This window comes from Lynx rufus, unplaced genomic scaffold, assembly GCF_022079265.1.
Source record: "Lynx rufus isolate CCGP_SWC_20201006 ecotype Redwood Valley unplaced genomic scaffold, mLynRuf1.p SCAF_2, whole genome shotgun sequence".
In the NCBI taxonomy this organism is placed as follows: Eukaryota; Metazoa; Chordata; class Mammalia; order Carnivora; family Felidae; genus Lynx; species Lynx rufus.
In genome coordinates this window covers 87630439-87658021 of record NW_025814834.1, presented here as the reverse complement: position 1 = coordinate 87658021, position 27583 = coordinate 87630439, and the positions used below count along the sequence as shown (strand labels likewise).

The 27583-nt window shown below is 36.9% G+C and overlaps 1 protein-coding gene across 2 annotated transcripts in view; it reads left to right on the top strand.

The window, feature by feature from the left end:
• The window catches only part of ARHGAP15 (Rho GTPase activating protein 15), a 619400-nt gene that overhangs the window by 100481 nt on the left and 491336 nt on the right, over nucleotides 1–27583 (top strand). For both annotated transcript variants that reach the window (XM_047082984.1, XM_047082983.1), the window contains 2 exons: nucleotides 7303–7390; nucleotides 26759–26848. In XM_047082984.1, coding sequence (XP_046938940.1) covers nucleotides 7303–7390; nucleotides 26759–26848 — 178 coding nt within the window. The remainder of the gene's footprint in view (nucleotides 1–7302; nucleotides 7391–26758; nucleotides 26849–27583) is intronic.

Here is a 27583-nt window from a genome sequence, read left to right as displayed (position 1 = left end):
AAGTATCCCAGGCCTCTCTGCAGCTCTGGGAAACCCTAGTGAAAAGCTCCTTTCAATACTTCCATGTACAGAAGGCACCTGACAGCATGGACACTACCTCTCCATCTACACCTGTCACTGTCACTTCATGCCTGCACTGTCAGCAGCATCTCACTTGTGCTCTGTACATCTTATCGCATGTAGCTGGTCCCTGTTCTGCTTTTGAGACCTTTGTTTTTGTTTTGTTCCCTCTCTTTTTTTTTCTTGAACAATTGTTTCTCAGAAGAGACTTTAGAACATGATGCTAAAGTACCCTGCTAATGTGAACTTATTTGTTCTTTACCACTTTCTGCTCAGGATCCCCATAAATTCTTCCAGGCTGAATTGTCTTTTTCTCTTTTCATGTTCAGTAGTGAGGACTGGAGGGAAGATTTGGATAGTACAGAATACAGAAGTTAATTTGTAAAAGTTTGCTTTAGTTTTAAAATTTCCACTCTATGCTGTAATTTCTAACATCTGATAACTCTTCGAATATATCAAGATTTCACATTTCTTGTAATACTGACAAAGATGTGTGTGTTTATACGTCTGTGTTTCTTTGGCCCACTTTTAGCAGTGGTGATGTACAAGAACTTAGACTATGAGAGAGAAGAAATAATTTCCTAACCTACCAGTTTGAAAATGAGTAGGAACATTTAACAGTGGCCAAAGGATTTTACGGACGGTCAGGGATACTGGCATAAATCACTTTCATTCCTGCCACTGTGGGGAATCATGTCAAATCCAGTGGGACCAAGTCAGATAAAAAGGCATATGGCCCAAAGAGAGTCTGAAATTTATGAAGCTATCTCATGTATATTTTCCTCTGACTTTTGGTTGGCCATCTGTCATTACCTAAAGGAGGCATAGGAGAAGTGAGTGTAAGATATAAAACAAATGAATGTGTTAAACCTGAGCTCAGGCTAACAAAGTCTTACAATGGTAATAAATATTTTAAGCACTATCCAGCCTTCTTCAGATAAGCAGTTACAAAGTTGCTGTTATTATGTGCTGCCACCCGGCGTCCATTTTGTAGAATGCAAAGAGTTTTCCCCCGCGCTGATGCCTGTGCTGTTTTTGGGTTTTGGGGGATTTCACCGCCAGCTCTGCCCTGCCTCTGCCCCATGTCCTTTCACAACTGAGGATTTGTTCTAGGAAAATTTTGTAAAGTGTCTCACTTGTATAAAATGTCGCACCAATTACATACATGTAAATAATTGTCATTCAAATTTAGTTCTTCCTCCTTTTAATTGTGGTAAGCACCTCTCCCCACCTTTGGCATGATTTGTGCTTTTGCCAAAAGAAAATAAACATAAATACTTGCATTTCTTGAGTCACAATCTGTCTCCTGCACTGAATCACTAGTATCCATATCAGTCCCTCCCCTGATTGTTCTCCATACATTTGTGGGGAGACTGTCCACCTATTCCTAGGACCTTTGACTTACTGAGGTTGAGTATTTCCTGAGCTCTGTGTCTTCCTTAACCTGAAGTCCATATCTAATAGGTTGGGTTTTTGTTTTTTTGTTTTTTGTTTTGTACCTCTGTGTGGAGAAATAGAAAAGAATGCCCTTCCAGTTAAGATGGTGAAATCATGAGGCACTAATTGGCTCCCAACAATGGATAAATTTACCTGCTAGCCATCATGGGAAGGTAGGGAATAAAGGACCCGCAACATCCCAGGTCAGGCTAAGAAGTGGCCTCACTCCAGAGAGAAATACATTTAAGTACTTGTTTGACAAAAGTTCTTTTCCTTCCTTTCTCAGAGCCTATTATGAGGCTCTCCACAGACATGCTCAGAATGACTAATGGAGAGTTGCATGACACCTGCTCTAGAGACCACTAGACAGCACAGTGAATGGGGCCTTCAAGGTCTGAGACACTTGGCTCGAATCCCATATTTATGACTTCTATACCTTTGGGTGGGATGCAGACTCACTAATCTTCAGTGTCCTCATCTGCAATATGGGGGTATCACCCACCTCCCAGTGCCATGTGGATGCTTTGTTTCCATGTTTATTGCCTGTCTCCCCCTGAGACCTCCCCTTGAGGTGTCTCTTATTTGCCTTTATGTGTTCAAAGTTTATTTATTTATTTTGAAAGAGAGAGAGAGAGAGAGAGAGAGTGCGCAAGCAGGGGAGGGGCAGAGAGAGAGGGAGAGAGAACATTTCATAACAGCTCACAGCTGTCAGTGCAGAGCCTGATGTGGGGCTTAAACCCACGAGCTATGAGATCATGATCTGAGCCGCAATCAAGAGTCAGACGTTCAATCGACAGAGCCAACACAGGCACCCCTGTGGCCTTTATATATTCAGTTCTTGGAATTGTGACAGTTGTGTGGTGGATGTTCAATAGATACTAGTGACTGACCTTGTGATTTAATTACTCAACACATACAACAAAATACCAGGTGTGATACCTAGCACAGAGCGGGGACAATGCATGCATAATAATAGCTCATCTTATCGACACACCTCTGCAGGTCAGAAAGACCTCTAGGGAAAATTCAAGTATTTCCAGTAGAATTATAAATTAGAAAAAAAATATATAGTAAACCAGAATCTTTAAATAGTTATTATTGTTGTTTCTTTAATGCTAGGAAAGACATATCAAAACACTAGGAAACTAAGGAACAGAGAAGAGAAATACAGGAGGGTGGTGCTTTTGTAGACCTTGTTAGTGAATAACAGCACACATTGAGCAGGAAAAATCTAGATGTGTGACCTTCCTGAAATTTGAGAGTCCATATATATTCTTTTGCTCAAAAACCTTTAATAAACACCTACCAAATGTCGGATAATGTGCGCAGAAGTGGAAAAGGTGTAAGAGGTTAGGGATGATGTCTTGTCTCTCTGGAGGAGATGGGGGAGTAGAAGGACTTTCTCTCCATTTTGGAAACTGTTTCATCCTTAAAGGGTCTATTTTAAAAGTCTCATCAGACACTGAAAGACTCAGCTGTTCTGGCTAAGCCCTCAAAGTTTGCAGGAGTAACTCGCTTCCTGAGTTGTCTGTCAATACACTGAACAATAGAACCTATAAGCATTCGATTGCATAGAGAAAGCATTAAAAGTTCAAGCCAGGGCAAAAGTTTGCCCCTTGACTGTTTTCACGACTCTCTCCAGAGCTGACAATGCCGTCCAAGTGGCTCCTGTGTTACAGTCATGAGGTGAGAAAGCTCTTCAGCTGATATCCTGAGAATTACGGGCAGCAGAGGCCAAAGCTACCAGATGGGGTATGGACCAGATATTGTAAGGAAAATGGTCAAGTCCCCAGAGTACCTCATTCATGGAGTCAGGTTCCAACTTAAGTCAGAGGTTAAAAGGTGTGCCCCTTATGTGAATTGTCAGCCACTCCTAGACTGGAGGCTTTGACTCACTTCCTGTTTTTTGGTCTTCACAGAGTACAGATGAGTCTGCTCATCACAGACCAGAATAATTCCCCAGCAGAAAAGATACAGATGCCACTGTTAGGTGCCCTGCTTCCAGCTTCTTTTGAGGAGTTGAATGGTCCATCCTTTAAACCAATGCGACTTCTAAGGGAAGGAGAGAGTTTGGAAGTGGCAGGTCTGTGCTCTGTCCTTCCAATTAGGGTCAGGTAAAGTAGTTCATGAGGGAGCCTACATGGCTCCTACTTTGTCACAGGCTGTGCACACTAGGTGTCACAATGTGAGCATTTCAAACAAAACCGTGGTGAAATCTGACATTGACAATCTTCTTAACCAAGTTAGTAATGCTTAATCCTTAAAAAAAAGACAGCATAAATTAGTGAATAGATTACAGGCTTCAAATCAGAGAAACTGGGTTTGACTCTAAATCTAAGTGGCCTTAAGTGAGTTACCTAAACTCTCTGAACCTCATTCTCTATATTAATAAATGGACATATTAGTATCTTCATTATCTTTTTTGTGAAACTCAACCTCTACTAGGCAATCAAACTTTAGTAGGTACTCAAAATAATTTATGCTAATTTTTATTTTAAAGAGATACTGGAAAAAAACTGAAATGATATGGGGGCATCTAAAAGGTTGACAACAGCATTTCTTCTTCCTTTTGAAATAAAGTTAAGCAAATTGAAACAATCTTCACTTTTCTTCTAATACCATAGACACATTGTAATTTATAAATTCAAAACGAAAGTGTCAGGGCAATTCATAGCACCAAGGTTCCAAGACCTGCCGTTCTTACCCTTCCAGACTTGTTCATCAGATTCACCGACCAAGGAACATTTCATAACAGTTCAAAGTTCTAACAGAGAACCGTGAGATAATTGAATTTCATGCAACTTCATTTCTAACCAGTTCCAGTTCTGAGTTTAAGGAAGGGAAGAGTAATGCCAACACATTCTGTAAACGATCAACATCTGAAACAGATTCAAATCAGAACCATTTATCCAGGGCTTGCTATAGACTGGAAACAAATAAGGTATAGTATCTCCCTGCCATGAGATGAAAAATATAGTGGGAAATATAACAGGCAGGTTAAATATGGGTTCCATCAGTCTGAGGGTGTTCCATATTCCCTGATCACATACTGTCAAAATAAGGGGTAGAGATAAAAGATGCCCGGTGTAGGCCAGCAGTCCTTCCAATGTTTTTCTTTTCTCTTTATGGGGTCATCTAATATTATGACCTGCATAGAGACAAGGCTATGGCTGCCCCACTCCATTTTGCTGCTACTGGAACCCAAAAGGAGAAGTGGGTTTTAGGGGAAAAGAGGGGAAAAGTCTTTGTGGCTTTCTGTGTGTGTGTGTGTGTGTGTGTGTTTCCCCACCTTTTTCATTGTTTGGTTGAAATGGTAGACCCATTTGAAGACAAGTGGGTCCAAGAACATAAATGTTCATATTTTCATGTTAGAAAATACATATTGTTTGTTTTGTTTCTGTTTATCATTTTTTTTTCTTTTTTCTTTTTTTTAACACAATGGTGTATGGTTAGGAAAGTTCAGGCATGTAAGAGCAATCTAACCTTGGTGTAAATATTAACTTTACTGAATTCAAAGCTGTCCTTTCAAATCAAACCCCTAAATTCTAAGAAGCAAGTGGAAATAAATTACACAAAGATCGTGAATGGTCATTTTAAACATATTTTTGTGTAGGTTTCTATTGACTTGAATGAAGTCTCTCTATAAACTTACTTTCTACCACTTTCATAAAACAAATTCAGTTCTTTTGAAATGAGTGTTAGAGCAAACTGCAGCAATTGATAGAACAGATAGAAACTTAGGTATATTAACCTCCTTCGTATTTTACTATCTAAAAAAGGTCATTCTTCATGACACAAATCCACACATATAATTACTGAAGTAATACATGTTCAGTGCAGGATGTTTGATAAACACCAAGAAATACAAAGGAAAATCAAAAGCAGTGATTTTACCACCTGATTTAATTATTGTTATTTCTTGGGGCGCCTGGGTGGCGCAGTCGGTTAAGCGTCCGACTTCAGCCAGGTCACGATCTCGCGGTCCGTGAGTTCGAGCCCCGCGTCAGGCTCTGGGCTGATGGCTCAGAGCCTGGAGCCTGTTTCCGATTCTGTGTCTCCCTCTCTCTCTGCCCCTCCCCCGTTCATGCTCTGTCTCTCTCTGTCCCAAAAATAAATAAACGTTGAAAAAAAAAATTTTTTTTAATTATTGTTATTTCCAGCTTTTCCTCCCTGTGCATAAGTTCAGCAAATATGTAGGTGGTGACTCCTCTGTTCAAGGCACTGTGCTGGCCACTTGGGGATACTTCCATAAGCATGAAATACTTTCTATCATTTTGAGGCTTTTTTTAGAATGGTGGGAATGGAGGTGAAATATACAAAAATTATTTTTTTATCATAAGTGCTGTGTGAGGAAGTAATGGAATGCATTTTAGGATGTAATATTTTAACTTCTGATGAATGAGAATCATCAGAAGAGGCTCAGAGGAGGGAATACAGTCTTAGGCAAATACACAGTGTGGTGTTATAAACTATATATTGTATTATGATCTTTGTTAAAACCTTCCCATATCAGTATTCTTTTACAGCATAGGATTCATTTTCCATTATAAGAATCTATTATATGCAATTTATGCAACTAATCTTTTTAAATATATTTTAGGTGCAGAATTAAGAAATAATGGGGCACACTTCATTCTTGTGCACACAGCCTTACCCACTTATGAGATGACTTCTTTAGTATAAACTTGAATTCATAGGAATGGACTTGTTTAGTCAAAAGACAAACACATTTCAAAAGATTTAAAAAAAACAAACATATTGCCGGGGTGCCTGGGTGGCTCAGTCAGTTAAGCCTCCCACTCGATTTCAGCTCAGGTCATGATCTCACAGTTCTTGGGTTTGAGCTCTGCCTTGGGCTTGGTGCTGACAGTGTGGAGCCTGCTTGGGCTCCCTCTCTCTCTGTCCCTTGCCCCACTCTCTCTCTCTCTCTCTTTCTCAAAATAAATAAACTTAAATAAAACATATTGCCAAATTCACTCCAGAAAAATATGCTTGTGTGCCCTCCCATCAGAATTGTATGGGAGAATCCATTTCTCCACACTCTCAGTAACCCTTGGTGTTATTTCTTGCCAAATTGATTGTCAAGGAAGGAAAAAGCATTTCACTCTTTTTATTTGCATTTCTTTGATTTCCAGTGAGATTCAACATTAAAAGAATATTTTGAAGTAGGTAGTGACACATTAGCTGGTTAGTTTTTCAGATTCTGAAATATACTGAAGCAATGAGGAGAAGTAACAATAAAGGCAGGGGTTCTGATTTCTTTCTTTTTTTTTTATATATATATATGAAATTTATTGACAAATTGGTTTCCATACAACACCCAGTGCTCATCCCAAAAGGTGCCCTCCTCAATACCCATCACCCACCCTCCTCTCCCTCCCACCCCCCATCAACCCTCAGTTTGTTCTCAGTTTTTAACAGTCTCTTATGCTTTGGCTCTCTCCCACTCTAACCTCTTTTTTTTTTTTTCTGTTTTTACCCTGCTATTTTTAGCTTGCTGTGGAAACAAAGACTGTGAAGGGGGACATGGATACACAAATATTGGAGTTTCAGTACTTGAAAAAGAATTTGGGAGGAAATTCAAATTGAAAAATGTTTACTATAAATGCCATGATTTTTAAAAATTACAGAAGGTCCTTATTATTACCCAAATTCCGTACCACCTATAGATTTTAATAAAGAAAAGACTTTTATGAAGACTAATTAAAAATACAGTCTCTACTCATTTCAAATGTTGCTTATATAATATCTATGAAGGATTTCCTCAAATGATAATGCTTTTTTATCCTTTTTTATTTTCCTAAGGAAAAACTGGTCTACTTCCTGGATCGTTCTTTCTAGTCGAAAAATTGAATTTTACAAAGAATCTAAGCAGCAGGCTCTGGCTAACATGGTAGGTAGCTCTCTGTTTCTGCTATTATCATCTTCACCGAAATGTTATTGAATTAAAAGTTTGGTTTCATCAGAAATCACACTAGAGCCTCCAAGCTCCCAACAACTGAAAGCAGATGGAGGAAATGACTCAATAAACTTTTAATCAGATGAAGGGAAAATAGAACTTAGTGTCTGTTTTATTAAGTGGTGCATTTGGAGAATAATCACAAAATGAGATGGATGGTGAACAGCTATCTAGTAATGTGAAGGTAACACTTTAAATTAAGGTGCCATTTATAAATGCTTTATTCTTATTTATGAAATGATCACTAAATGCAGCTACTTGCTCAAATAATGTATTATAAAGTATGTTATAAAATGCATTAGTAATAAATGCTTAACGGATGAGACTATGGGAAGCTGTTTTAAAGAATATTATAAGACGTAAATCCTATTAAACCATGTATGTGCATCTTTAATACATGAATTTAAGTTGTTATCTAGCATGCTGTAAAGTGCTTCATACATTAATAAATAATAGTAAACTGTTTATAAATGGCACCTTAATATAGGGTGTTACCAATGAGGAAACACTCTAAGTTAACAAAGTGATTTTTTATCTTAGTCTAACTGCGACATTCACTATATCCAGCTAACCTTTCTGAATATTTCTGACTCCATCTAATGGAGCTAATACAATTTCTGTAACCCATAGTTATTACAAAGTGAAATTTGTAGGGTTTCTTTATTGTACCTGGAGGAGGGCCTCCCATATGCCCACGGCAATTCGATGGTGACAGTGAGTAGGAGCAATTCTGAGTGAGTCACTGGGGCAATTCAAGCTCACAACCTTGCTGCCCACACACCAGAGCTGCCATGTGATACGGGAGACGGTGGGCAAGCAGCATGTCTCACAGCCTCCCGATTAGGAAGGACGCCGGGCAGGAACAAACCTGCCATACCCCATCGGCCTGATGGGTGGCAGAGAGAGGGGTCGCCTGGCAGGAGTCAACCGCAATGAACTAATTTGTATTTGGCAGGTAATAAAACGCTGGAAAGTTCTTTGCTTTCCAGCCACTAGTCTTGTTTGCTATGTAATCCTCTTTAAATAGGAAATAGAAAATCATTTGCTAGGAGATGTTTGTTTGTTTTTAAATAGAAGAGCAAAAGGTAGCATTTGGCTTGTCCCTGATAATCACAATAGTCTTTATCCCCAAGTGGCCTGCTGGTTTTGGAGTCTTGGTGCGGTCCAATCTGTAAACTAATTATAAATAAATTAAAAATGTATCTCGGTCGTTTGTGTTTTTAATTTAAACTGTCTCAGAAATTTGTTCTAGGCTTTTGTTTTGTTTTTATTTGGGGCCTACAGTAAGGTTGAGATAATCTTTTTAAGAAAAATAAAGTACCCCTAAAGGCCAGGCACAAAACACCTCCTATCCACTCACAGGGACTTTGTCTTCCCTTTGAATGAGTTCTAAGGGGGGAGTCAGGAAGGGAGGAAAGTCACTTGTCTGGCAGGTTGAGCTGCCGAGATGATCTTCGTCCTGCTGGGTGAGAAGAATTCCACCTGAGCCGGAGTTTATGTGAATGTTCTGGGATGACGGGAGAGATTAGATTAGATTCCACATTAAAGCTTTGGTTTATTTTTATCTTATATTTTAATCTCCTTGTACCAGTACCAGGAAATATAATTATCAGCTACTTAATTTTATACAGGTGAAAGAAAACTTTTCAAGTCAGCTCGCTAATCGCTAATCGATTGCATGCCTCCAGTTCAACCTTCAGAGTTGTAAACTGACAATAGATTTTACTTTTAGAAGACGTTCGTTAACGTTTTTTGGCAGCCCCTATTTATTACTTCTGGCCCCATTTTCAATGCTCTTATGGTTTCTCCCAGGCACTCGTCTTCAAAGTGAATTCAGGGCAGGAACTAACTGTGTTTTGTGGTAACGGGGAAGAGAATTACAGATTCATGTTTGTACTGCATGAATTGTCGTGCTAGTCAACTTCTTGGATACATTTCTAACCAAGTATTAAAGGCCTAGTGGGATAGCCCACATTTACCAATTCCAGTCTCAGAGAAACGATATGATGATTGCCAGGCCTTGATTAAAGATGCTGTGGTTTCATTTTGAAAGAGATTTACGCTTAAATTTCTGAATTTTCCTTGCACCCCCTTACACATGTCCTGGTATTGTTCATTGTGCTTCTGGGAAAAAGTCTGTCCTTTCCTCCAAGGGGTCAGTAGAAACAGACTGAGTGAGTGCAGAATGTGGTTTAAGAGAGTAAATGGCATTTTAATCTTTATAGGAATGATCTTTGAATGTTAATGCAGTGGTAAGACAAAGCAGCAAAGTAGCTAGGAGCAGGGCTTTGAAGTTCAACCACATCGGACTTCATTCCAGTCTTGCTGCTTAGGAGCTGACAAAGTCATTCGACTTCTTTGCACTTCAGAGTCCTCATCTGTAAAATGGGGATAGTGATATCTGCCAACAGAATTAAAAGGGAATGGAATTACTTAACAAAAGAAAAGATTAATAGTAGCTATCAATTAATTATTATTGTCTAATATAGTATACTCTATTAAAATATATATATTCTATAGTACATAATACAGGACATAATATAATTTTACCATATTTTTACATCATATGGATTTTGTGCTTGAACTGATACGGACATGTATAGAAGAGAAAATAATGACATTAACTCAAGGACCATCAGCATGTACAGTCTCCAAAAAAGGAACTATGTATCCCTAGGCGGTGTAAATGGTGTGTCTGATCACCGATAATTCTGAAAGAGAAGCCATTCCTCCATTTGGGGCTCTAGGTGTTACCTCTTGCATGACCATATGTATTTTCCTGGGGCCCTCGCCTTCCTCCAGTGGCTCTTTCCCTGTGACTTTCACATTTAATACAGCGTGTCATAAAGCATGCCTGATCCCACAGTCCATGTTTGACTATCTTTCTTGCTGAGGTTCTTTCAGTCTATAACCAGCTCAGATTTGTATCAAAAGCAGCCTTTTCCTGGAAATAGACACAGAATCATTTCACTGGTGTGTGTAAATTAGAGATTCATAGGTTCTGGGTCCTCAGTGACCTGTTCAAGGAAAAAGAGGACTGACTTATTCTGTTTTGTTTGTTTGTTTTTAATAAGGACATTAAAGAGTAATCTAGTGCTTAACTACCACTGTCACTTTCTAGTAGAAAGGGCATCAAAAAATGTCCCAATCCCAAATCGAGGGAGGACAAAACCTCAGAATGAAATACAGTCTTTACCAAAATGGGAAACTACCCTTCTTCTATGTCTATATACACTGTCTCTGTTTTGTTCACTTCATCTCTGACCAGAGAAAGTTTGGTCAAGACTGGCCAGCCCTCCTGTGAGCCAGAGCATTTGAAAACAACTGGTGTCCCTACATCTGGATTTCCTAGATTATGAAGAAGAGGATGATGCTCATATTCTCATAGATTTTTTTTATATATATTCTGCTTTGTAACTTACCTTATATTTGTTAACTATTGTCATTGGAAAATACTACAGAAACCACTTTTAGTGGAATGTATAACATATATATATGCATATTTTAAAAGTTAATCAAACTCCTGCATAACCTTCACTCAAATGAAGACATGGACTCTTTCTGCCCTCCAGAAGCCCCACCCCCTGCCATTTATCTCTATATCATCCAACCTCTTCCCTTCCTACAGAGTTAAACTGCATTTTAGCTATTATTAAATACTTTTTCATTCTTTCCCCACCTGTACCAGCTGTATATATAGCCCTTAAGAAATGTGGTTTACTTTGTCTGGTTTTGAATTTACATAAATGGAATCACAGTATATGCCTTTTTTGTTTCTTGCCTTTTTCTCTAAATATGTCATGCTTTTTCTTTCTTTTTTTATTTTTATTTTTTATTTTTTTGCACTGATCAGAGTGATGTACTTTGCACTTTGTTTCTGTTTTGCTAGTGGCTTGCCTAGGATTGCATCATTGATACCTAGCAAAGACTAAAGCTAATCAAATCCTTTATCGTCTTCCAAAATATTACCTTAGTATATTTTTATTTATTTATTTTTTAACGTTTATTTATTTTTGAGAGAGAGAGAGACAGAGGGAGAGAAAGACAGATCATGAACATGGGAGGGACAGAGAGAGGGAGACAAAGAATTGCAGGCAGGCTCCATGCAGTCAGAGCAGAGCCCCACAGGGGGCTTGAACCATGAACTGTTGAGATCCTGACTTGAGCTCAAGGTGGGGCTCAAACTCATGAATGGTGAGATCATGACCTGAGCCAAAATCAAGAGTTGGATGATTAATAGACTGAGCCAACCAGGTGCCCCTAGCTTAGAATATTTTAACACACCTATCCTCTTCTCAACACATATGCTATTGTTGTCTGGTATTTTAATTCTTTATTTTGTTTTGTTTTGTTTTTTTAACACCACCAGATATTATTATTTTTATAGAGTCAATGTTGGTTTATATTTGACCAATATTTGCCATGTTCCTTGCCATTTACTTCTTCCTTCATCTTCCACCTTCCTTCTAGGATAACCCTATATTCTGAGAAATCCCTGTAGAAAGGGTCTTGTAATAACAACCTTTCGCAGTGTTTGCTTGTTTCAAATGTTCCTATTTCTCCCTCATTCTGGTAATATATATATTCTCTCTGGATATAGAGTTTTGATTTGGTAGTTATTTTCTTTTAGCACATAAAGTGTTATTCCAACCTTTTCTGTCATCTATTATTGTGATCAAGAAGTTACCTTAGTCTAATTGCAGTTATCTGGCTATTCATGATATTTTTATTATTACCTTTGTTTTTCCACAGTTTTATTCTTCCTGTATGGATTGTTGAGCCTCTTGAAGTTGTTTTTAAGTATCATTAATATATTTTAGAAAATTATCAGCTATTATTTTCAAGTGAAGCTTTCCAAAAATATTTTCTCTTATATTTTTCTATGCCTCTAGTTAAACCTACATTTAGAGGCTTCCTACTCTATTTTCCACATTTTACATTCTATTTTTAATCTTTTTGTCTTTCTGAACTGCATTTCAAACCACTTCCTTTGATTTATTTTCTGATTCTTTAATCCAATCACCTTTTTTTGATAAACATCTTTATTTCAATTATTATAATTTTTATTTCTAGAGAAAGCTTTTTTGTTTATTATGTCATTTGTTATAGTTGTCATCTGCAGATATTTTTCAGGCTCCCTTTTATTTTGTTAAAATTAAAAGGCATGGTTGTTTTATATATCTTGTGATTTAACATCTGAAGTCTGCATCAGTCTGTTTCTGCTGCTTCTCATTCCGTTGCTGTTTCCTTGTGTGTCTGGTTATTTTTGACTGTGTGCTAATCATTTAGTCCTGGGATAAATGTGTCCTGCTCCAGAATATTTTGCATTTTTCTCAAAGGGTCTGGGACACTCCCAGTGATTGATTAGCTCAATCTAAGTTAACAGGTTAAAACTCAAAATTTGTACACATAATAGGAGAGTTACAACTATGCTACTTCTCAGGGACAGAATTATTTTTCATTCTTCCTTTTTTTTTTTTTTTAATTCTGTCACATTGCTCATCTACAAAGACAGTTTTCTTTATAATCCCTTAAGTTGGAGAAAGGGAACAAATTTAATATCGTTTCTCCTTTATTCTTTCATAAGACTGCAGGCAGCACCTTTTCCATTATTCTGTGGAGTCAATTGACCAAAGTTCAGGTGTACAGTATAAGCAAATGCCCTCAGGCAAAGAGCAGTTATGTTGATCTGATGTTCAGCTTTCCTCTCTGCGTTCAGATTCCCATTTTCCAAAAATAATTACCCTAGCAGTTTACCACTATCTTATCAACCTTTCAATTTTTTAAAGGTGATTTTAAACAGAAATATTTTATCCAGCATTTTTCATTGTTTTCGGTGGAAAGTTGATCTAAGTAGCTTAGTTTCTCATTTACAATCTACCTCACTTTCACTTAAATATGCATTTGGTTAATCAAGTTTGTGCTATTTATATAAGCCTGGTAGGAAAAGACTTCATAAGAATATGTATTGAAATCCTACAATGAACAGCTTGCTCATTAGGGCTACATATAAGGCATAGAGATATAATCAAGATATAGTCTTTGCTTTATAGCATCTTTGCCAAAAAATAGGGTGAGATGAAATAAGAAACATAAAAGAGTTTTTCTGAGATTTAAAGGAGGGAGAGCTCACATCTGTGAAAGATTTGAATTGGGCCTTGAAGGATGGTTATAATTTCAATATGTGGAAATTTGTGGGCAGGGAATTCCAGGGAATTAAAAAATATGAACGATGACATGAAACTGAGAATCGGCAAGGTCTGTGTGCTAAAAAGAGAAATGAGATTTTGGTTTTCTTGTTTGTTTGTTTTGTTGTTTTTATTTTTGTTGGAAAAAAAGGATTAAAAACCATACCAAGGGCTGGGGATTTGCTACAGGGGCACATCTCTAAGAAGGTGTGTCAGTGTTTTCCAGATACCTTCACCCTAGAATAACAGATCTTTTAATAAACACATACTGAACAGAAGTATGATCCAAGTGTTATGTGTCTTAAAAGGACAAGGTCTATCATGGAAAAAGGCAAGAGAAGAAGTTCATTCTTCTAGGATCATAGCTTCATCCCATTTAGTCCAAGAGAAAAAAAAATGCCTCAAAAGACATCTTTATTATTTGCTTTACCTGTTTAAAGAAGTCCCAAAGAAACAAGAACTGTCAGTTTGATTTATCCTCTGAGGACTGGACTCACACCCCTTGCATGTTTCAGGTACACTTATCTATTTTAGAGTCACTGAAGTATTTCAATCAGTTCCAGCACTTCAAGTACAATTTGCCACCTAGGTACCTGCTGTGCTTTGTGATTTTAGAGCTTCTGCTTGATATGGACTGGAACATGACTCTAGCCATGGAATGTGACAAATACATATTCCTGGCTAAATATACATATATATATATGATAGACTGCCTCATGAGGAAAAAAGCTTTCTAATATAGAGCACAAATTCATTTTTTTATTCTACAAAGAATTGACAACTCCTAACAGGTATCACACAACGTGTTTTTAAACCCTGGAGATATCAGATGAGTAATACATGATCACTGCACTTAAGGTGCTTATAGTCTGATAGAGGAGACAGAAATTGTATGTAGGTTTATTACAATAAAACATAACTAAAGTGATAAAAATATTTAAAAAACATGGTGGGGAACCATAGGTCTAGCTATAGATAATCCTTGCTCAGGGAAATGCTTCTTCCAAGTAATGCTCAGCCTATATATCTCTCCACCGTTCATTCTACAAAATCACTGAGAATCCTTGATGTTTAAGTCACTATGCTAGGTATTATGAAACATACAAAAATGAATCAGAATCAAATCTTTCCCTTGAGGATCTAGAAACAAATAGAAAGTATGCCCATAAATTGAGTAATTGTAGTGAAAAAATGGACATGGATAGTTGCTCAAAAATGGCATGAATAGAGGCATGAGTTAATTTTATAGTAGCTCAGAAAAGAGAGATTGCTTCCAACTGGAAAAGATTCTAAATATATCTGTCAAGGAAGTGAGAGTTGGGCATGTTTTTGAAGGATGAATAGGATTTCAAGGCAAAAGGGGGTGAAAAGGACATTTTCTGTAGAAATAAGGGAGTAACCAATGATAAAATATAGGAAATTAATTCCTTTACTGATTATACAGATATGTGTTGATCTTTCGCCTTGCCCTGTGCACTGCATGCTAGTCATTGTTCTTGAAAATGATTCCTGGAGGTTCCCTGAGGCCTAGGGTAGACGTGCCTTAGACCAGACTATTTTATGTTTCTTCTATGAGTTTCCAGGATGCACCACCAGTGGAAGAATTGCCTCAAAATAAGTTGAGGAACAGCACTGTGGAACAGCAGCACTCAGTTTCATTAGAAAGTCCATGTAGAACCAACTCATGAAAGATCTTGAACAGGACTGTGAAAAGAGATAATTTCATTCTGTAAGCACTCTGGAGCCCTTTGTAACCAATACTAACTGTCCTTATATTAAGACAGATTCAGAGTTTTCACAGATAGGCTTAAGGAATTAAGATATATTTTTTTCTGCTTTAAATTTTTTTAATGTTTATTTATTTATTTTGGGGGTGGGTGGGTAGTGGTAGAGACAGAGGGAGAGAGAGAATCCCAAGTAGGTTCCACTCTCAGCATGGAGCCGGACACAGGGCTTGATCCCAGGACCATGAGATCATGACCTGAGCTGAAATCAAGAGCTGAATGCTTAACCAACTGAGCCACGCAGGTGCCCCTATTATTTTTCTACTTTTAACACAAAGAAGATAGGACTTATTAAATTATCTGAGAGACACGTTCTAAAACTCTGGTGCAATAGATGAGAGCCATAAGGCCTGTGCTTTTACTGACAAAGAAAATGGCAAAATGGCTAAGTTGTCATCGGTGGGGCCCAATGCATTTATTTAGTGAATCACAGGACATCTTCTCACTCAGAAAACACTTTAAAACCTCATATGTCTTGAACTTTTAATGATAATCTCTAAAGAAGTCCTAGTGTAAAGAAAGCAAGTAGGGCAATTCATCTAAGGAAAACTACGTATATCCTTCCCAAGAACATGGGTGTATCAGCACAGCAGTGAGAACCAGTAGAAAACCTGGACTTATTTTCCTGTGACTCCAGAATATATGTTGGTGTCATACCTACTAAAATAAACACACTGTGGAAAGTTTGTTTCTGATTTAAGAAATTTCTCCTGTCTCCACATCCATCAAAATTTAGACCAAGTGGACCTTACTCTCATCAGTCAGCTGTTTCTGTTATATTTATCACACAATGCTCACAAATCCTAGTTAACATAAACCTAGTCTGACATAAATTCAGAAGCATTATGAACATCTTAGGCTATATTTCTCCCCTAAAACTGTATGGTTTCAAAGCCACTATGTTCAATATGGAGCCTACATGCTGGTTGCACAGGTAACTTTAAAAAATTTTTTTCTCTATACACTGTACTGATAACTTTTATTTAGAGGCAAACATTGGCATATTTCACTTTTAATGACAGAAAACTTTTCCAAGGCACTTAGTAAACTATTAACTTTTTAAAACCACCCATTCAGCCATAACCTTGAAAGCAAAAAAAGAGCATTATAAAAGGCCTCATTAAAATAATTTGTTTACTTTTTTTAATATTGTTTACTTCCAATGCAAATAATGAACACAAGCATTAATTAAATAATGCAATACATCTAATGCTCATTTACTGTAGTATGGCTTTAATAACAAAATGGACTTATTTATTGGAGTAAAATGGTGTGATTTAGCAAAAAGATGAAAATAGTTCCAATCAGAAAGCTATTCATGAATTATTGAGTATTCTGTACAAAATGAATATGGAATTATTTTATCTTTGTGAAGTGAGCGTTGAGCCCTTATTCAGTCCCCTGCTCAAAAAGATCATAAACATTGGAGGGACAAACAATAGATCTACCAAACTTGGCCTAACAAATGCATTTTAAGTTTCTGTTTAATATTTTAATTCTCAGAATTACAGTGCTCTGGCAAAGATAGCATGGTTATTATTGGGGCAATTTGTAGTACAGCCACAGACTGCACTATCAAATGGCCTCATCATACCTTTAAAAATTAGAACAAAAATAATAGTCTGAAATCTGGAGGATGATGGGTGGAGATGGAGAGAAAGAAAGAAAAAGAAAGAAATTGAATTCTAGTGTTTTATTAGCATAAACATTATAAGGAAAAAAATGAAATCAAGTGATCAATATTACTATAAATGAAGCCATGTTCTCTGGTTATAATTCTCTCAAGATTTAGCCATTAACCACAATAAATTCTGTATCTTACATAATTTTTAATAACCACAAAAATCTATGAAATTGATAGGATGCTTTATAAATGGATAATAGCTTACTATCCAATAAACCTCACCTTAGGCTCTCTCAGAAAACTATTTTAATTATGAAGTTTGACTCTCTGTGGTTTATCATTTTGGTCAATGCAATACATCTGATTTAGAGTTTGCATTTCTCCAACATAAAATGGACTTGTAGTCCACAGTGCACTTTGAAATAAACTGAATATATGTATTTAGTCTTTCTTAACAGTTCACTACTGAGGTGAAATGCTCTGGGAAGCAGTATACTATATCAGGTAGAATAAGACCACCTGGACTGGGAATCCCAGGTTCACATTTTATTTGTTACCATAATCCTTGGATATTTCAACTGTAGTATGAGGTTAACAAGAGTCCTTATCTCATACAGTTATTGTGAGATTATGTGAGAAAAGTGATACAACTTGCTGGGCACATAGCAATGATAAATATTAATTATATTTATTATTATTGTTGTTATTATTACTATGTGGAGGAATCGAGTATAGCAGTTAAGAGAAGAGTCTTCAGAACCTGATAGAATAGGATTCAGATGCCCTAATTGTCACTTAAAGGCAGTGTATTTACAATCCTCATCTTAATTTTTGTTAATATCAAGACTTCAGTTAGGGAAACACTTCCTGCTATCCAAATCCAATCTAAAATCTCTGCAGAACCTCATTTCTTACTCCTACTAAACAGGAAACAGTCTGAAACAGGTATTCTGGTCAGCTTTCTGCTACATGGTGCCTCCCTCATTTTCTGTTTTTGCCAACTCTTAGTGGCAGATGAGGGAAAGGTAGAGAGAATATGAGAAGGTCCCCATGCTTCTTAAAGCCGTAAGCCCAGAAGTGCCTCACATCAGTCTTGCTCACATCCCAGTGATGAGAGTGGGTAATGTGGCCACATGTTGGTGCAAAGGGGGCTGGAAATAAAACGGTGTTTCTGGCTGGTAAGCTGCTTCTCTGTGACAACTCAAGACTCCAGCACACATTCTGGTGTAGCACTATCCCTCTCTGCCACAAGGATCAATGATCTTAGCCCTTATTCTATAGGGAAGAAAGTGCAAATTAAGTGTCCAAACTTTATTTGGGAGGCGTGAATCCAGGGCATAGGTGGTGTGGCAAAAAAGGAAGCGAGGCAGGAAATGATGGGGAAGAGTAGAGGAGCTGTGTCACCCAATGGCTGCTACTCTCCTGTGAACCTCAAACAGACTCAGAGAATCACTGGGCAGCTGTACCACTTGACTTAGAAAGAAGCTGCTGTTAGGTAGGCTCTCTGGAGAAAGCACGACACAGTGCGTGGGAGGAAAGATGGGAGCTAGGAGAAGGAATTTATCTGCTATGTTTCATTCCATTTCCTGCTTCCCCAAGTTCACCACCCATAGTCTTCAATACCTGCATCATATGAACCCTGGCTGTACCCTGGGATGGCTTCTCAGAATGCCAGGTCCTATACTCTATAAAGTGGCATTTTATCTAAATTTGGAAGTGGATGAGGAGCCAAAAGCCTGTCGCACTCTGGAAGCCAGGAGGGAGGGCCTCCCATTCCAAGATGACTGGTCACCCTCAGGAAGTGGGACCAAATGGGTTCAAACGTTGCTAGTCATATGCAGAGACAGCTAAGGTAGACTGACTAGATGAGGGTCTGGATAAGGGCTCTGAGGGAGCATCTGAGGCACCACAAATGTGCCCCAGCTAGTCACCTTGCAGAAGCAAATAGTTTTTTATATAATGTAAATGTAACACAGTATCAGCATACAACAAAGGTAGACTAAACAGAGACTATTGTATTTACTCTGGCAAGATTTTGATTTAGAATTAAATGCAATATCTGCTCATTTCTTGAAAAAGAGAGAATACTCTCTCCTCAAAAAACAAACAAAACAAACACATAGCATTCTAGCGCCCAAAGTCACCCACAAAGGTTGCTTTTCTGAAAATCTGGTTTGATTTGGTCTTGTATATACTGAGAAATTTCACTGTAGAAACAATTTCAGTTATTATTAACATCATTTATATTCATATACATAAAACTCACATCTTACAATCAAAGTATTGTCTTCTATGTTGACAGCAGCCATACTTTAGACATTAATAAGATCAGGTATCCATTCAGCACTCTTTCCTAAATCATTTTGTCCAAATGAGAATTTATAAGTGAGTTTTATCCTCCTCCATGAATGATTTTCCAGAATCAAAACCAGTTATGTGATAAAACTTAATTCCTCTAAACAGATTTTGTGTTTCATGTTTCAAACTGATAAGGACAATCTGAGTCTATATTCTAGAATAGCAATTAATCCAAAATAAAAAATGGTAGCTAATAACCTATTTCATAAAATCTGAGCTTTGCCTTTTTTTTGTAACCTCATCTAGTAATAAGGATGGGATAATCAGAGGTCCAGTGATTTGTTGCTTACACACATGCCCAATCTTCCTCATGGAAAGTGCCATCAAGCAAAAGAGCATCTGGCCTTTGATATTTTCTTAATGTGCATTAAAAGGCCCCAAATTTCCCATAAAAAGTGGAAAATTTAATCCCAAAGGTTTAATCTAAGAGAGAAAGACAGGGAGAATAACCTGTCAGCTCTTACTAGGGAATAGTAAAGTTGGGCTAAAAGAATAATAAAAATCAGAAGTGGACGAGACCCAGGATCAATTTTTAATGATTTCACATTGCCCCAACAAAGAGGCTTTTATATTTTATTGTCCAGAAGCAGTAACTTTTAAATAATTCTCTTTAAATATTTTAAAATCAGTCATTTATATTTTAAGTTTACCCCAGAAGAGATATGATAAGTACACTCTTAAATTTAAATCTAAATTTAGTTAATTTTTAAAAAGTATATTTTTATAATGATGTACAATATGATCCATTGGCATCATGTAGTTCATTAACAGACTTTTTCTTGTGTTTTATAGCTGTAGAATCAGAAATATGTTTTCTATTAAAGGATTCTTTAATTTCAGCCTTCTTGAATAAAATCTTGATTGTCTTCCAAGTAAATTCGACAACTTTTCTGAAAAACTTATTCTGATGTTTAACAATGTTTAAATACTGAAAATGTTTCCTGCTAATAAAGCTTAGGCCCTAGCATTGTTCTTCAAGCCTAGGTCTTTCTGCTTTAGCTTTGTAAAAATGGACTACTGGGCACAATCATTTTTATATAGTCCTCTATGAACCGGTCTTAGTTTTGTCTTCTTGAAGCTGATATATTTATTTACTTAAATTTTACTCGAGTCACTTTAACTTCTGAATTGACCCCTAATTCTATCATTTGCTTTGATTGTGCCATAATGTCTTTTTCTATTAAAGGTCGATATGAATGGGAATACTGTGCTTTGATTTTGTAAACTATTAGCTTATACTTTCTAAACTACCTCATTTTGTAATGCAGTATCCTGAGATATATTATTTATTTTTATTTATTAATTCTTTGAAAGGAATCTGGAAAATGTTCACCATAATTCTCAATTGGATAACAAAGAATGGTAACAAAGTATGTTTTAGAATAGGAGAAATAATGGGAGTGACAGACTGGGCTTGCAGAGCTGAAGGGGGAGCTCATGGAGATTATTTTGGAGTTACATCATCAAAATGAGCAGGAGTGGAACAAATGGCAGACAAGGAGAGTGGATTGAAGGGAGAGAAATGTGTTCCAGATGAAAGCGTGCAATACAATGTATAGAGTTGTGAAAGCAGGGTGCATATTGGAACTGCCATGGATTTAGCATAGCTGGTTATAGAAGAATGGGGGAATGCATGGAACTCAAAAGGATGGCTGGAAAATGATGAAAAGGAGCCTGTATACCCTACTGAGGGATTTGTACATTATCCTACAGATAATACATTTCCCAGGGAAAAAAACATGGTGAAATTTGTGTTTTAGAAAAGAAAAAAAAATAGTCAAAATGTAGAAAATGAAATGAAATGGTTTTGTTTGGTCCCAGAGGAAACACTGAGAGAATTCACATGAAACAAAATACGAGCTCAGATGAGGCTGTGGTCATGAGATGGCAGAAGAGGGAGCTAGTTCTGGAATTCAGGCTCTCTACTGTTTGGTTGTAAGTGGTAAAGGAAAGGGGAGAATTAAGAAAGTAGGGAAGGTGTAGTGGATAAAAGGATGATTAACCAAGACAAGCAGTAGAGAAAAGAGAGCAAATCTGAGAAGACAATGATTTCACTGTCTGTGCTACATTCTAGTGGTAAGTCAGTTAGAAAATGCAGTTCTGGTACATAAGAGGGAGCTGGAGGCCAGAGGAAAAACTGAGGAGTCAACATGTCATAAGTTGGTGGATCAGACCAGAGGCAAGACCAAAACCCACTGGAAGCATGTAAAGTATAGGCAATAATGAAGGCCTAGAACAGTAAACCAGATATTAGTGACACTTAAGAGGTGGGAAGAGGAAGAGAAGTCAGTGAAAGAAACAGAAGGAAGAATATAAAACGTGAAATAAAGATTTAGAGTGAAAATGTCTCCATAGCCAAGGGACAGAGGTTTTTAAGGAAAAGGAGCTGAATCTAACAGTACAGAGTTCAAATAGAATGTTGATGAGAGAGAAGGCATCAGATTGTTTTTGTTGACCTGCATGGTTAAAATGTTTTAGATTAGTTAAGGAAAGGAGTAGAAGACTGCAGTGGGTTCAGAAGAGAATGGAACGTGAGCAAGCAGAGAATGTGACTGTAGAAAGCTCAAGAATCCTAGCAACAATGGAAAGGAAATAGGTGGGATTGAGAACTAGCAAGGTTATGGGTTTGATGCTTATATATGTTTATATGTATTTTTAGACAGAAGTGATTTGTGTGTGGCTATGGGTAAAGATAAATCTACTTGAGAGAGGGAGATAAATGTAGAAGGGAGACGACTCAGAAAATGAGGAACAGCATTGGATGAAATTAGGAACCAGAGAGGAAAAGCCCTGGGCTGAAGAATAAGCGTCTCTTCCTCTAAGGCAGAAAGGGACATGCTTTGTGAGTGGTTCATGCACTGTCTGGAAATGACAGGCCAAGAGATTTTGATGCTCATAGATACCACTGTCATGACAGGCATGGGAGTTCATTAGACAGGTGGACCAGAATCACAGGCTCAGATCCAGATTTCCAGGAGCCAGAACAGAATATGGGAACTGATAACACTGACAAGGAAGAGATAGGAAATGTTACTTCTTATTTTTGGATCTAGAAACAGTGTCATGTGACCTGGTAGGAGGAAAGGCTAGGTATGGAAGGGAGGTAATGTACTGTGTTGTGATCAAGAACTTGGGACTTGGAGGACAGAGGACAGTGAATTCCTATCTCCTCTCAGGCACTTATTAAGTGTGTGAACTTATGTAAGGCACTTAACCACTTCCTGCTTGAGTTTCTTCACATGTAAATAGAAGGCAATGGTAATAACTGCACAAGACTATTATAAGGAATAAATGAGAAACTGATACAAAGCTTTCAGAGGGTACAATATACAGGAATTAAAGTTTATGTTTGTGTGTTTGTTCATTTTGATTACACAGACTAGGAAAGTGGGAAGAATTGTGAATGTTCTAGCTCAAGGGCTGTACGATCTCTGAGAATTAGGAGAATGCCACTTGATGGACCACTGGAAAGGGGTGAAGCTTTGGGAGAGTGGTGTTGTGAGGTAGAATAGAAAGTGACCAGGAGCACATAAAAAGTTCACTAAGTGTTGATGACATTGGTCTTGGCAATGATTTCATGGTTATGTTAAGTGTCCTTATATATACATGTATAAGTGTACATGTATATGTGTGTGTGTGCGTGTGTGTGTGTGTGTATATATATATATATATATATATATATATATATATATATATATTCGCTAAGTGGAGTTAAAAGCCCAGCTGTAGAAAGTGGCCGTTATTTGTAATATTAGTACATTGAGTAGTCAAAAGTTATTTCTCCAGAATTAGATTAGAGGATATGAGGAAATTGCTAGAAGGAAAAGTGTATGAGAGAGTGGAGTGTGGGAGTGGATCATTGCATGGGGGAGAGCAAGACAGCAAGAGATGGGGGGGTGGACACAGAAGTGACTGCTGAGTTGGGAACATAGGCCTGTTTGTGAGAGGAAGGGAAACCAGGAAGAGCTGGAAGGATGCACAAAATGTCTGCTGATTCCAGTCATGTCAAAAACAAACATAACAGGGTTGGAGTAATGAAAACCCAGAACGTGGGGTTTGTTAGATGAAAAGCAGAATGAAGACTGCTGAAATGGAGAGGAGTTGAAGCAGTGGGCTCGTGAAGAATGCAAGAGATGGGGTGGGTAAGGGCAAGGTGAAGGCCAGGGTCCTGGGAGGTGACTAAATGATTGGGAGAGTTTGGATTGAGATAAAGCCAAGCCAGTGTCCAAGCCGTGGGATTTAGTGTATGATGCTGATGAGGACAGGTAGAGGTGGCAGACCTGCCTGGAGAGAACTCTGGGAAAGCTTAGAATGCTTTTTCCCCATAGAGAGAAAGTCTACAGAAAATTATGTAGAGTCTAAGGCTGGCATGGGATTCTTAAAGGAGGATTCAATATCTTCTTTATCTCTGGAGTCCCAGAGTCCAACACAGTGGCTATCACATTGACATACAATAAGCATGCAGTTATTGTCTATCGTAGGATTCTGTGAAATACTAGGTTCAATCTACATGAGTCCATTAAGCTGTTTTCACTTTTCCAGATCCAAGCAAAGACTCCTTAACTATTAAACCAAATATAAATCTTAATTGTTATAACATGGGGAATTTTTAGATGCCCAAACCTTCCTTCCAAAGCACAAAAGCTAGTTGCATTCTTGTATTTTCCTTTCATTTATGAATTCAGCAAATATTCATTGAACGACAATTCTGTGCCAGGCACTGTTCCATACATCGGGAAAAATAGTGGAAGAAAAGGCAAACCAGGCCCCAGCTCAAGGAGCTTAATTTTAGTGGAAGAAAAACAGACAGCATATAAAAATATAAATGTTAATTTCAGTTAGGAAGAAGGCTGTGTTGAAAATTAAAACAAGTAGTGAGATAGAGAATAAGCTAGAACACAGCTCTCTTTTATGTAAGACAGTCAGAGAAGGCCTCTGACAAGGTGACATTTATCTGGGACCTGATGGATAAGAAGGAGTCAGCCATGTGAAGATTGGGAGGTATTCCAGGTAAACAGGTGGTGTAAAGGCCCAATGGGAAGATCAAGTTTAACAGAGAAGGACAGAAACAAGATCAATTATGTCCACACTAGAATCTAATAAGAATGTCATATATTTTCCCAAAAAGTTACATGTTTTAACATGAATGTGATCACAGTGTAATTTCAATTTTCAAGGACCACATAGTGGTTAGGAGCAGACTCTGGAGTGACGCTGTCCTCATTTAATCCTGCTCTTCCTTTTCTACCTGTGTTACCTTGGAAAAGTATACCTCAATATTCTAGTATATTACTACCTGTAACATGGTGATAATAATGGTACCTACCTCATACAGTTGTTATAAGAATTAAGTGAATTGATAGTTGTAAAACATTGGGACCTAAAAAATGCTTTTTCCTTAAAATAATTCCATCTTTTTTCTGTGACTATATTATATGAGAAAGATAATCTCTTTTGTTACATATCCTTAAAAGTTATTTCTGTTGATTCTGAGTATCCCATAATCATTCTAAGTATCTCATACTCAATTGAGTATCTGATACTCAATTCTGAGTATCCCTGTAGAAGAAGCCGGTTGTTTTAATTTTTCTACATCATAAATCACACGACAATGAACATTGTTATCATGCCACGATAGTGATCACCTGGGTGGCAGATTATGGGTGAACCTGTAAAATTCTTTCACTGACTGAAGCATCTATCTGTAAGAGGCATCCACATCTGGATTGGCTTCTCATGAGATTACTACCAAATAACAGAGAAAAGTTATGCTATCAATTGCTGCCTTGCAGCTGAATTTATCCTGAAAATCATGCTTGGCTTGTACAGTATTTCCCCTTCAAAAGTTTTATAGAGTTGCCAAGAAAAAAAATCTCACAATTTACTATGAACACCCCTGCTCCCATATTACTGGCTCTTCTGAAAAATAGTCTATTTCTATTAAACTGATAGAAGTGGACACACTGGCTATGAGGCAACAATTGTGAACAGATTTCTTGTAGCATCTTTGCCATTCTTCCATAATTTCATGTTTTAAAGTAAAGTTCGTACTGTTAAAATATTCTCTAAAAATATTATAAGCCTTCTATACTAAACTTTTAAACTATTCTATGGAAAATTGTTTGAGAAAAGTACTGAGTTTATAGAGAAAACTAGAGTAACTCAGAGCATCTGAAAATAGTTGGGGTCTTTGAAATGTGGCATTACTTTCTTTAAAAATAATAAAGAAATTTTCCAAACAAGTAAGCTTTTGTTTAATATATTGAATTCTGCAAATTTAAAGTTAGTAATAAATATGATACACTTAATTCAAATTAAAATATGCAGAGGCAAATGTAGACGATATCCCTGTTAATTGATTGTTATCAATTACTGAAGCTTTTAGGTAACCTCCACATTATATTATGCAAAAGGAAGCATATGCTATGATCTATTTGGTCTAAATTAAGTTTATTAAATACAAATATCCATCTACTAACATGTATAGTCTTAAAAGTCTGAAGAATGAGCCTCTAAAAGGCACACAGTTGGCACCTACTAAATATTTATTAATTTGGGTTTTTATTCAGCTTTATGGAGATATATAAATGACAACATTATGTAAGTTTAAGGTGTACTTACTGAGTGATGGCTTGATATATGTATATATTATGAAATGATTACCACATTGAGGTTAGTTTACACATCTGTTATGTCACATAGTTAGCTGTGTGTGTGTGTGTGTGTGTGTGTGTGTAGAACATTTAAAATCTACTCTCTTAACAACTGTCAATTATACAGTACAGTGTTAGCTTATCGTAGTGTGCAATTGAGAACTTATTCATCTTATAATGAAAAGTTTGTACCACCTTTAACCAACCATTTCCCCATTTCCTCAGCCCCTGGTAACCACTCTCTGTTTCTAGGAGTTTTACTTTTTTAGATTCTACATATAAGTGAGATCATGTAGTATCTGTCTTCTTCTCTCTGACTTACTTCACTTAGCTTAACACCCTTAAGGTTCATCCATGTTGTCACATAGAGCAATATTTCCTTCCTTATTATGGCTGAATAGTTTTTCCATTGTGGATCGATATTTATATCTGTATCTATATCTGCATCCACATGTCATTTTCTTCATCCATTCATCTGTCAACAGACTCTTAGGTTGTTGCCATGTCTTGGCTGTTGCAAATAATGCAGCAATGATCATGACTGGGTAGATGTCTCTTTGAAACTTAAAAAAAAAAAAAAAGAAAGGCTTTATATTGTAAATATGTATAGCTGATAACCCAATAAACTTTTATTTTTCCTGACATGCATCACCAATGATGTATGCTTTTTATTCTTATGTCAATTTTGTTTATAGAAAACTGGGCACAAACCAGAAAGTGTGGATTTGTGTGGAGCACATATTGAATGGGCCAAGGAAAAATCAAGCAGAAAGAATGTCTTTCAGGTAAGAATGTTGCATTTATTAAATTTATTCCTATTCCTTCTAAATCTGAGCTTTCGATATGATACTTCCTTGTTGTGATGTTTTTATGTGCATGAACTAGTTGTTTGAAGGTCATTATGAAAAACTGATTTCTCTTCCTTCTTGAATTTTAGTTTGTTTTGTTGCTTTTCCCTGGTTACTGGTTGCTCTCTAAACAGAAAATATATAGTATGCGTTGATTAATTCACCCAAAGTCATTGACTGTTGCATTGTATTTGATAGTTGTTTGGGGTTTGAGCCTAGAGTGTTTGACTTAAATAGATACAGAACTTTCAGACATACACAAAATAACATTCACTAATTATGATAAACTTTTTGCATTTGTTTCCATTCCTGCTTATAGTTATAAATTACATTTACCAGTGTAATTTAGAGGGATGGAAAGAGTTGAATAACTACAGAAATTGGATATTTTTGTATTGCATAATTTAATTTTTTGGGAAAAAAATAACTATGATTAATAATTTCAATCATGTTCCTTTGAATGAAAAGAACCTGATGAGATTCTTGAAAGAAAGGAAATGAGAAAACTTAATATTTCATATATGATGCTACTAAAATCCCTTTGGCAATTAATAACTTTAAATTATGGAGGTTGATCTTTTTCTATATTTATATGAGATTTAACTTTTATATTTCCAAAGTAACTAATAATTTTCTAGGTATATTTAGAATTGATATCATTTAGTAGCCATG